Here is a 12,802-nt window from a genome sequence, read left to right on the forward strand (position 1 = left end):
AGGGAAATGATAGACTGAACTAGCCTGCTGTCATTCTGAATTACCCAGTCACTTTGAGGACTTGTTAGCTGAAGTCCGCATCTCAAAATCATTTAGTTTTCCCCTCCTTTCTACCACATTAGCATAAATCACAAAAAGCATTGCTAGAAATTGCACTAACATTTCCGCAATGGGATCCTTCACTTGTCTTTCACAGAAGCAAAGAAAACAAAGACATGCATCCAAATTCCAGTACATATGGGAAGCATTGTCTTCTTCATGTCTGATACTCTGTAATTCCTTCCTGAAGGATTGGACATGCCTTAGCACTACACTGATCTGATTAGGACCTCATACGAAACCTTGTGAAGTGCAGGGATACACTGCGGCAGTCTTAGCTCATGAAAGGGAACAGACTGGCTCTGCTGAGGGGATGGTAGCCTGCCCGCAGTCTCGCACGAAACAGCTGGCCATTGTAAAACTTGGCTTGACACAAATCTGCAAACAAAATCAGCTCGGCAGTTCCTCCTTCCCACTCCCCCTCTCCTTCTGCACCACTGTCAAGGAGACAGTCTTGTCCTTAGTACACTTTGCCTGTGAACTCAGCAGACATAAAAAGCCAGCGAAGCATGTACAGCCATTGTGCTGGTAAACCAGCCGAAATATAAATGACTTGTTTGGCAAGGCCAAAGTGGATCCACTGAGTAAGTACATGCCTGGAGAAAGGCCTGAGATTTGTTCCCTGTCGCTAGGTATGGTACAAAGGTGAGTGAGTCAATGCCTCAGTTTCTCCAGCTGTAAAATAAAGCCAAACACCATTTCCTTTCCCTTTGCAAGGGCGGTGCATTCTGAGACCAATTGGAGTTTTAAAGCCTGTCAAGGTTTTGGGATAGAAGGTGCTATGTAAGTGCAAGGAATTAACATCATTACACTTTATATGTGAACCAAAGCCCTAATTCCCACCCCAGCCAGTGGACTAAGCCAGCAGCTGTAAATTTCCAACATTTAACACATTGCTACCTACAAAGATAGAACTTAGCTAAGAATACCACCCATACTTGCTCTGCATGAATGAAGCACATCGATTCAGGGAGCAGCAAATCTATCTAGGATGATTGTGAATCCAAGATCGATATCTAGTTCATGTTTAAGATCAGAGGGGACACAACTGGAAGGGACGTTCTGTTTTCAAGAAGCATAAAGACACACTGGTAAGGCAAGAAACTGTTTCTAGGCTTGACCTCTTTGTTTTTATTATGCACGTCACCTTCACTCTCCTGGCTTTCCAATGTTGTTTTTTAACCTTGCGCAGATGACAACTGTTATTAACACCACTGCAGAACATGCTGAATTCAATGGCACAAAGCGAGCAGGTTGTGATTTAGGAATCCACTCCTAGTCCCGATTCAAAATCTGCTTTGTTTACTAAAGTCTTCCCCCATTGCCTCTTATATATTTGAGAAGAAAACGTACCAAGCCCTGTCATATCACACAAACATTTGCATCTCTGCTGTCATGTATATCATGTGAAATGGAGCTGAAAAGACCTTAAGACTTTAACACTTCAAAAAACAATTCAGACTGCAAAAAAATATCCCCAAACCACAAAAATGACTGATGACAAATTTGCTTTGAAAAATGAGTAAAACTCTCCCCTCTCCTAAAAACAGAAATCTGTCTCGAGAGATAAATCAAACTTTCCCTGACCACACTCACCTTTGCTCTTTCTGTAGAGCTTCTGCATGCTGTCTGTTCTCGTGCCGCCACATCTGCAACTCATTCTTCATGGCATCCATGTCTTCCTGAATGTAATCCATGATCCTGCCAAGCGTCAGGGCACTCTGGCACAGAGTCTGAATAGAGACCTGAAACTTCTCAATTTCTTTGGCCACCAAGTCTCTCTCTTTCTTCCTAGCTGCTTCCGATACAAAAGGCTTCTCCTAACAGAAAGGATGAATAAGAAGAAAAGCATCACAACTAGGGAAGATGGTTGTTGCACATACGGTATTGAATGAAGAATGTTTTGGAGACTGCTAACTGTGAAGTATCTGGAGAAATGTTTATGACAGTCTGCAATGAAAGAGAAGAAACAAAGCAATAGTGTAGAAATAGATGAGCAGAAAGCATGCCCTATCCAAGTCACCACTGCTACAGAGGACTGCTACAAAACTGTGTAATAGCATCAGCAGCATTAAATTGCTTTTCAGATCCCAAGCGCACAAAAGTAAAATTAGTATTTGATCCCATAAATGATCTCACTGATGTTCTCATCCTCAACGTGATCTCTCCCAAAGCAGTGGGTGTAGGGGGGGAAACCTCCTTCACATTCAGTCATGGTTTACGTCAACCTATTTCTATGTATCAAAAGGGAAATTTCTGTGGCTTAATATGGCATCATTAAACAGAAGCTCTCAACAGACATGTAATACTCAACAACGCTTTTGTTATCAATCTGCTGCTGCCACTGGTTGCCAACACGTTCGCTGTGTACATCACACATCCATCCATGCTCCCGCTGCACACTCTATGGGGCAAGGCTGGACTGTCACGGCATCACTCCAGAGCCCTGCACCAGGACTTGGTGGATTGGCATTTACTCAATACTGCTGCAAGTCACAGTGCATAACGACACTGAAAAAAAGGTCACATTAAACTCTGGAGGAAGACGATTACGAAATCTGAAAGGCAGTAATTCAGAGAAGCAGAAGCATCCCCGTTCATCATGTTATAGGCTACCACACCATAAACGTTCATTGGACCTGCTTACCACAGTTTTGCTGCTATTTGTCAGCTACAGCGGATGCTAAAGGGCACAGCCTCCTTCTAGCTCTCTAAATCGGTCCCTTCAAGATGCTTCTCTCCCTCCACTGCCTGTATCTGGATTTACAGCTCCTAATGCTGGTCCTAATAATAGCACTTCACGCTGCACAGCTAAAATAGATGGCGGTTATTCCATGCCTTGTACTTCTGTTAACAGTGGTTGTAAATTCATGCAGGCTGCAGATGTGGCCTCAATAAACTCCACTACTCAAAAATAATTTGGTCTTGTGCACACTTCCCTCATGTGCAGCCAGCAAAGTCTCTGTGGTCAATCTCCTGAAGCCTCCTAGCTTACTGCAAGTTAAATACAGGGAAAGTGTTTGCTAAAGCGGCAAAGTCACGAAGAGCAAAAGGATGCCATAAAAAGAGCAAAGTGATGCCACGTTTCTAACACACTGTAATAATCCTATTCCAGGAAAGCCTTCCCTGAAAATGACAATCACCATTAAAGAGAAGTCTGCTGCTTTTTCCCCCCGCTTTGAGAAAAACAACCTAATTTTTCTTTCTTTCCAAGAGCCCTACAGGTCGAATTCCCAAACCGAGTTTTTCTTTAAGACACACAAAGCTTTAAGTAGTTTATTTAAAGTAATTTCAGTCATTTAATGTATGCCGGAAAACTAGAAAGGTCTTTCTCTACCACCCCAACCGCAGGATGAACCAATTCCTAAGCACAGTTCCTAGCGGCTATATAAACACAGAGGTGGCAGTGTGCTTCTCTCTTGCTGGGACACCAAATCTACCACGCTGTCCCCTCCTGCCCTCCTACCCAATTGGCCTGTCTTCCTGTGCGAGCTGTGGGCTGTTTGTTCAGCTGCGTTTGGAGGCAGCAGGGACTACTGCCAAACACATTTCAGCAGCCCTTGGCTTACTGATGAACTCAGATACATATATATATTTTTAGAAAAATACTTCTAAAGACTTGAAGGCTGAGATTTACTTACGTCTGATACTTGTGTTCTACCACACACGTGGCGCATGAAAACTGTGGGACTTCTGAGTTTACTGCGATTTTATAATGTTAAAGTTGTTTAATTAGGAACTGGGCTGAAGTGACAAATGCTGCTGAACTTGTGACCCTTGCTTCCTAAGTCAATTCACGAGTGCTGGCTAAACTGTTAAAAATAACACTCATCTTAATTCCTTCTCACTCGACCCATACCTCTCTCACAGAAGCAGGTGTTTCATTATACTACATTACATAAAACACATTATTTAGATACTTTCTGGAGCCATCCATGCGTTTGCTATCCTTTACGACGCAAAGATGAAAGCGCCACTTCTTGACCCATTTCATCCCCCGAGAGCTGGTGAGCACCCCCGTTCTGAGCACAGCTGCTTAGGGTTGAGCAGATCTTCTCCCCGAGGTCTCCTCCTTGGCCAACCTCTGAGCACAGTGGCCAACGGTGTTCCCATCAGTGTCATCCAGCTTCTCTCCCTGGTGACCTTGCAGCTCCCCAGAGAAGAGAGCTTTTGCCCGCGTACCCCTGAAGGCACAGATTACAGGACTGGGTCCTGCACACCAGCCATTTACTAAGGCTCAGCACACATCTCAGGTGGACAAGAGCTTCTCTCCTGGAAATACTCTTTTGCCCCACCGTCTTGCTGCAGCTAGTAAAGATGTATCAACAGATCTGCACTCTCACAGTGTTTCAAACCCTTTGATCTCTATTCTAACTCTGTTTTCCTCATCCTTGCTACATGTTGTGCTCCACCAAAGTCGTAGGAAAGGCTTAAATCCATGGCACCATACTTTCCACGTGTATTTGGGAAGTTGCCTATAATTCAATCACCTTCAGTTCAGTGGCAGAGCAGAGTTGTGTCAGATCCAACAGCTTCCCAGGAAGAAGTGTCATTGCCTTGTTTTTCCTCTCCTTCTAAGTGCACCAAACCCTTACCACTTTCCTCCCCACCATCCATTATAAGAAGCCACAGCCAAGAGATAAGGAATTTGTTTTAAATACAACGATCTCAGAAGCGAGAAGACTCAGACAGTCCATTATCTGAGGATATAGTTGGGTGTGTGAAAACCTGAAGAATGCTTCATTTTTATTTTCCAAATGCCAAGTTCAATGTTTTATGTTCCTGTAATACTGGCATGACCTCCCTGATACCTAGACAGTCTAAGCAGCCACACTTCTCAATACCAGCAAGTATGGTATGAAAATAAAAATAGAAAAGTGAAAATCTGACAATTCAGTAAACAAGCAAACCAGAATTGTATACTTTAAAACATAGATCCAGCTAACAATTTGAAATATTCCATGCTAAAATACACAGCTGCTTGAAAAGCTCAAGTGGAAATAAAACACTGTGGAATATTTTCTATGAATCAGGAAGATGCCCTTAAAGTGTATTAGTAAGTATTCAAAAATAATTTTACTGTCCCTATAACTCCAGCATACTCTTTGTGTAGTTCAGTTCTTCAAAACTGACATAAAAAGGACATAATATTATCCCATCCAAAGTCATTTCAAGTACTGAAACATACTACCACTAAAATACATTAAACACTATTCTGACTTAAACAGGTACGTCAATAGGCTTGTTAAAAAACCCTGTGTCTTTGAAACAGATACTAAGTGGTGTAAGAACAGGCAGGAGTTTTTTAGTGTATCTTTCTAGAGGAGAAGCACTTCAATTTCAAGCTCCCAAGAAAAATTTCCCAACACCTGAAGGTGCAATAGCTCAGCTGGCACATTGTTGTCCCTCCTCACACGAGTCAAAAAATAACCATTGATCCTTTCTTTCATTTCACTAACTCTTGTCCTACCAAGATGCCATGTTACATTTCCTGCGGTCTACAGAAAGCTGAGCTCAGGGCAGAGAATTATCACCATGAAGCACTCACGCTTTGCCAGCTATTGCCGATTATAAATAATTAAGGGGGAGGGTGGCCGGGGGGGGGGGGGAAAGCCATACTGCTTGTTTTCAGTTTCATAGTTACAGTTATGAGTTAAAATCTACATGCGACACTTTTAAATCGCTAAGAATTATGGCAGATGGTTTATTACAACAGGCAACGTGGGTGGTAAGAGTCCTGAATGCCACCTTTGCTCATTTTGCACAAACATGTAACAGGATATATTCAGTTTTAAGAAAAATGCCAGAATCAGAATTGTTCCAGTCTATTTAATTAGGCCATACACCTCAATGAACTCTCCTTTCACAAAAGCCCAAGAATCAATAAATTATCCCCATTTAAAAGCCTATATCACTTCTATAGGCCCAACGTACTTCCTCTCTTTCATGTTTTTCATAAGGCACCAAGATAAATGTTTATTCTGGATTCCTGGGAAAAAGTCTGCCTTTCCCATTACCTCAATGCGAACAGAACACAACGTGGACTCGGATGCAGGGACCTGAGAAATTAGAAAACAGGAATTTTCTTTTTCTTCAATGAAGGGAAATTATCAACAGGGCTCCAGAACCCACCAGAATTTACTTGTGTTTAATTTACCCTTGCTAAAACAATTAGTATAAATATTGCAGTGTGCACAGCTCCATAAAACAGATCATTCACAAGACATCCATTTCCGATAGCTGGGCTGTTGAGGGCATTTGAAGTGCCTGACATCTACTAAGCTAAAGAGGTGATAAGATTTTTTTTTTTCCCCACTGTTTGAAAAGCTTATTTCTAGAAACAGTATTTGCTTACTTTTATATAGCTTCTCCTTTGTTTCCATTTTTTAAATTAACAGTTTTTAAATATGAATCAAATTAGAACAAACATCCATCAAGCACTTAATAGTTTCTACAGTCCCTTTTAACTATTGTATTATGCCCCATTATGAAAACAGACCCAAGTAATCATAGTTTTATTGAGCTATACCATTTCCCCCCTACCTCCTTCTATAGGACAGGACAGAAACTTCATTTTGGACAAGTAATTTTGATACAATCAATGCAAAAACAACAACGTGGGGTTTTTTTTATTGTACAAAATATTTTTTGATCATAAAGGGTGTTTTCTTTTCCTGGTTTTTACAGAGTCTGCATTTTAAGTAGATTGTAACTATCCACTAGGGATCACCATAAGAAACTCTTTCACAGAAACACAGGGAAAACAGTAAATGTTAAATCATTTCAAATGAACAGGATGCTTTTTCTGCTTATGCCAGGTACCAAGTTCAGTAACAGGCCAAGGCATTGGAGACACAATGTTCTTTACCATTAGATTTGCCAGAGTTAGTCTGACCTGTTTCTGAGTTGGAAGGCACCAAAAGAAAATAAAAGGATAGCCCTTTAAAGGGGGCTTTTTTTCCTTTTTTTTTTTGGGGGGGGGTGGTGGTTTTTCTCCCCAGTTCACATGTGATACGTCTAAAAAGAGCTGGACTTTTCAGCCATACATAAACACCCCACCTCAGCCCCCAGAGCCAGTCTGCCTTACTTCACATTCAGTCCATGTTGGGGAGAGGTCAGTTCATAAAGCCTCGTGTATTTGGTGCAGTATTCAGCACACTAAGCAGAATCCTATGAGTCTGACCACACACATGCCAAGAGACAACTCTAGCAGTAATTAATGATAGCAGATAGTATTAATTCAGCCATAATGGCATATTGGGTGCCAGTCCTGCTCAGCTTTCCTCTTCTGCTCACGCTGCTGAAACTCTGGGTCCACAACCTCCTTCTCTTGAAACAGCAGCCTCTTCCCTGTTCAGAAAGAATTTGCAATAAACATGTTCCTTGTGTTAACCAACTGCTTTTACACCAGTCTATGTCCCAGAAAAATATCCCAGCCAAACCCATTGATAAGCTTCTTGAAATATGTGAGTCACCTGTACTGTGCCCTACAACACACTGCTGCTACACAGCTGATGCACTGCATCCTCTCCTAGGGATGGAAATCACAGCTGTCTCACTGCAATTTTATATATCCTTTCTGTTTAACATATCCATCTGCTGTCCCATGTTGTATTTATATGGTACCCACAGGAGAGAACATTTTGTGTTTTTGTGTGCAAAGGCCACAGCAAAGGAGCCATGATACCAGGAATATCACAAGAATGACAAAAACCCTGTTTCTGTGTTTACAGCTTGTAACACAATTACTTGGGGACCACAGTTTTTTTTCTGAGAGTTGGTAGTAGTGTAACAAGGACACTCAAGCATACACTCATTCAATTTAAGCTCCTATGATGCTTGTCCATAACCAGACTGCTGGGTACAGTTCCTATTTTTGAGGAATTGCATGCTTGCACCAAAAATTTCTCACTGCAGCTTTATTCAGATCACTGCGTTAACATCACATCATAGTGAACAGAGCTGTCACACAAAATGAAAGCCCTTCTGCAGGTAACTCCTATTAAATTTTACCATCAGCATTTCTTATGACATATTAAGCTGGCAGGATGCTGAGAAGCTGTGGTCTCGAATGGTAAGCCTGTTCAAAATACTTAAATGGTGGGACATATGAATACATCTGGTTAACATGACATGTTACTAATTGCATTGACTGGAGGGGACACCCAACGTCATGCAGCTGATGGATTAATGTAAAAATCAATGACCTGAAGAACTTTAAACAAACAGAATCAGCAATGATTGTATTTGTTCTAAGCTTAGAAGTACATACTTAATTTATCACATTTGTAATTAAAGTTAATATTATCCAGGTGCTAAGCTATTTAATATCACTTGTTCCTAGCACAAACCTCAAAGCTGTTTCTTTTCTGAAGCCTGTGAACTGTATTTGGTAGTGCAAAGATGGGAATTCTGTGATCCCACTTGCTTAAACTATTTAATAACCTGCCTACATTTTCCACACATCAAATAAATGAAGTGGAATACAAAATGTAACATCTGTTTCTTTCTCTGTTTAACATTAGAGGGTTAGATTCTAAACAAATACATTTAGGAAGTCTTTTTAGGGATTTGTTAGGCTGAACACAGCTAATCAAGGCAGCAAAAACCTTGTGTATTTCCAGAATGACCTCTTTGTTTGACCTGAAAATTGTGTATATTATTTTAAGTTTCTGCACATGCAAAACCTAGACGATGAAAGTCCCAGTCTTCTTTCCTTTTCTCTTCTTTTTCTTTATTAAAACTTCTTAAAAAGCAAATGCATGTTTGGGAAACGCAGCACATAAAAGGTTTCAGAGGAATGCTTTTAACACAAATAAATGCTCCTCGGCAATCAGCAGTTAGAAGTAAAGGTGTGAAACATCCCCAAGAGTTCACCAGTGTTACATTTGGATTAAGTATTAATTCACCAACCTCACCTAATTTCTAGTTGATTAATCCACAATAAATCAGGTAGATCCATTGATCATTTTTTTGCTGAATACTGGACTTAATAAAGTATTAGCCAAAAGTTCCAGCACTCAGACTACATATTTTTTTCTCCCTTCATTTTCCCAACTGACAGAAGAACAAGGCTTTAAAAACTAATGAATATAACTGGGAAAATATTTCATTTATTTTGTATGTATTGAATAGTTTAACAAAACGAGGGAAGATGAACATTCTTACTGACAGACACAAGGATAACCTTCATTTCATCAGATGTAATTTCCCAAAGCAAGTATTCTGTCAAATTTTCACTGGACTTCTGGTTACCTTACTCCAAAATACAGAAGTACAATTACATTTTACTCTCCAATGCATAATACATTTTGGAATACAGTTGCATACTGATGTAGAAGATATTTCTTCTGGAGAGTTTGATGGAAAACAAATTAAATAAAAGAGCTGACAGTCTGGGGAGAAATGGTCAAATCCCAGACTGATACTGCTTCCCAGCAGACTGCAGAGCTAGACCTGGCACAAAATCTATGGCCATTTGAACACAGCACACTGGCCAGAGTTCATTGACCCATTCTCGCAGTCCCATCAACTTCACGGGACGTGGTTCCACTTGCCTGCCTAGAACACTTGGCAGGAATAAACCACTTGAAACTCTTCCTCCTTTTTAATTACTTTTGCTGCCTCTCTCCAAAGAGATTCCACAGACCAGTAAGTATTCCTCCCAAAATTGCTAGTCTGCAGTCTTGCAAGAATAAACCTTGCCACTGTTTTCCTCGTGATGTTAGGAACAACCCTCAGAGATGAGACATGCTTATGATGCTAGGGCCACATGAGCATGCTAGACCCCCACCTGCTACCCTCTGCATATCTGGTCCCTGAAATATTCCCAGAGGCAACACCACATTGGAAATGTATTTTTTACTTTTACTGTCTCCTGTGTCACAGTGTCTCTATCCTCTAAAATAAATTCCCAGGATTCAGTAATGTCTTCAGCTCATGTTTTCTGAACTACATCTGTCAAGTCCCAGTCACTAACTCCAAGCATTTTTAATCATCTTTTCCATTGATTTTTTCCTCTGCTGTCAGGAAAACTACGCTTCTCCTCTCTGGATCGCAACGACTTCAACAACATAATTTGAAAAGCAGTAGCAGCAAAGAAACCTACTGCAGTAGCAGCCAGCTGCTTGGATATGAGATCAGATGATATTCCAGGACCTTCGCGTTGTATGCAAGTTTTCACGTGATGGACTAGGAAGTCAGCACGTTTTTTTCCAGAATTAGTTGTCTATTATCAGCGCTGCTAACACAGATCAGTGCTTCAAAAGACGCAACAAAAGACAACTGAATGAATGTTTTAGAGACTGAAAACGGGCAACAGGACTAAATGGTTATTGTAGAAGGACACAATTGGCCACGTGCATTTAAAAAAAGAAGTCTAAGGGGTTAAAAGGGAATTGTTTTAGTTAGTTAGTTACTCTTATCCAGAAAAAAAAACCAGAAAATTTAGCACAAACACCAGAGGAAGCTTCCCAAGCATGAAATCCATGTGGTTTTGTAAACCCTCCCCCATTGTCCCTTTCTATGTCCAGTGCTTAAGTTGACACGACACAAGACCGAACAGTACAGCCTACAGCACAAATTATGTAATGAAGGCATTATTAAATGAACTACTACCAAAAACTTAGTCTTGAGACCGATGATTCAACAGCACCACCTAGTTACAAAACCAGGAACAGCTGTCTCTCTTGTTCTAACAAGTGCCAGCTCAACATGCACTCCAGTAACGAGCTTTAGAGCTATTGCATAAATGCAGCAATACCAACTTTTACCCCTTTTCTCCAGTTATACAAAGGCAGAACTTATTCAAGCAGGCAAATTTTCACATCAGACATATTCATTAGAAATAGCCAACAGTGCTTCAATGATCAGTACACAGATGCTACAAGCTGCACATTTATAATAAACGGTATGTGATTCAGCAAGTTGGATAAAGCTTTAACTGTTCATAATGGATTATGATCAGGAAACTAAAGGTGTTTTCCTATCTTAAGGAGGATTAATTTTCTTCATTAACCTCAGCCCTTGCAATACATGAAAGGAATTTTCTTCCAGCCAAGCAGGCCTGGATCTCAGAGAGTCCCAAACTTCAGATAGGAAGATAACTCCCCCCAAGGGTCTGACCTGCCTTCCCACTTTCTCAACTTGCTGAGGAAGAAATGAAAAGGCTGGTCTGTATGGCAGCATAACCCATTACCGCTGGACACAAAAGCATACGGGAGTATCTCTGTGTAAGAGGAGAGAATTGTTGATTTTACCCTCCCAAAATTCCAATCCTAAAAGTTAACACTGTGTCACTTTTGCTGCAGATTATAGAGGCGATTATAAAGTCATACAGGTTCTAGATAAGACCAGGTTTTTAAAACAGTCTACTGTCTATCATGGTTTTAGTCCCTCAGGGACATTTTTTTTTTCTGCTGTACACTTTGCTCATAAGCTATCATAATACCATTACTCATTGCCAAATTACTATAGCTGATAAAGCCAAAAGGGGCAGTCAAGTTGTCAAGGCTCCAAAAGTCATTACTGATTTCAGACAGCTATTTGAAAGAGCTTGATGCTCTGTGAAAAGCTGGACTCTTGAGGTCTGAGTTGCAGCAGCTTAAACAGTATGCCCAACTATAGATCATTCCTGAAAAAGAATATAGGTAGTAAAAACCTTCAATACTGAATTAACATTAAAAAAAAATGAAAAGATGTGATTGGAATTGAAGACTTAAGAGTTCGTGAAAAACATTCGCCCTTCCAAAACATTACGTACCTGTCTGTATTTTTATAACAGCACTCTGCACTGCGTTCCTCAGTGCCTCCTCACCAGCACACCAAACTAGATCAGTGATGTAGAAACTTGCCAAAGGGCCAATGGATCAGAAAAGTCCATCTAAATGCTCTGCCTTTTGCTGCTTCTTGTAACATCAGCTTTGCAAGGCTGAAAAAACAAGAGCTCTCCAGTTGTAACGGGAAGACACTGAAATCAGGGGCATTCAACCTTTTTGCTTTTGGTTTGTGATTGCTGCTAGACCCTTTCTAAACCCCTAAAAAACACCGACAAAAAACCCAGCAACAACAAAAACCACTTTCCCTTTTCCCAACTACTGATTGTGGAAAAAATCAAATCAAATCACTTCATAGATTCAGACCTGAATGCTGGGGTATGCTAGGACATTAGCATGAGGGGTCTGGAGAACAAGTCTTATGAGGAGCGGCTGAGGGAGCTGGGGTTGTTTAGCCTGGAGAAAAGGAGGCTGAGGGGAGACCTCATTGCTCTCTACAACTACCTGAAAGGAGGCTGTAGCGAGGTGGGTGTCGGTCTCTTCTCCCAAGTAACTGGCGATAGGACGAGAGGAAATGGCCTCAAGTTGCGCCAGGGGAGGTTTAGATTGGATGTAAGGAAAAATGTCTTTACTGAAAGAGTGGTTAAACATTGGAAGAGGCTGCCCAGGGAAGTGGTTGAGTCACCATCCCTGGAAGTATTTAAAAGACGGGTAGATGAGGCGCTTAGGGACATGGTTTAGTGGGCATGGTGGTGTTGGGTTGACGGTTGGACTCGATGATCTTGGAGGTCTCTTCCAACCTTAATGATTCTATGATTCTATGATTACTTGGGAAACATTTGGTGACACGAAAATACTTTATATGGTTAACTGCACCACAGATCCCATTTTTTTAGACAACTATAATGATTGATGGGCAATAGGATACC

General features: G+C 40.9%; 1 protein-coding gene across 1 annotated transcript in view; it reads right to left on the reverse strand.

Moving 5' to 3' along the window:
• The window catches only part of TRAF3IP1 (TNF receptor-associated factor 3 interacting protein 1), a 58,777-nt gene that overhangs the window by 1,402 nt on the left and 44,573 nt on the right, over positions 1-12,802 (reverse strand). Inside the window, exon 14 of the mRNA XM_009320839.1 lies at positions 1,696-1,919. Within this exon, the coding sequence (XP_009319114.1) occupies positions 1,696-1,919 (224 nt within the window). The remainder of the gene's footprint in view (positions 1-1,695; positions 1,920-12,802) is intronic.

The sequence above is a fragment of the Pygoscelis adeliae genome, unplaced genomic scaffold (genome assembly GCF_000699105.1).
Source record: "Pygoscelis adeliae isolate BGI_AS28 unplaced genomic scaffold, ASM69910v1 Scaffold63, whole genome shotgun sequence".
NCBI lineage: Eukaryota > Metazoa > Chordata > Aves > Sphenisciformes > Spheniscidae > Pygoscelis > Pygoscelis adeliae.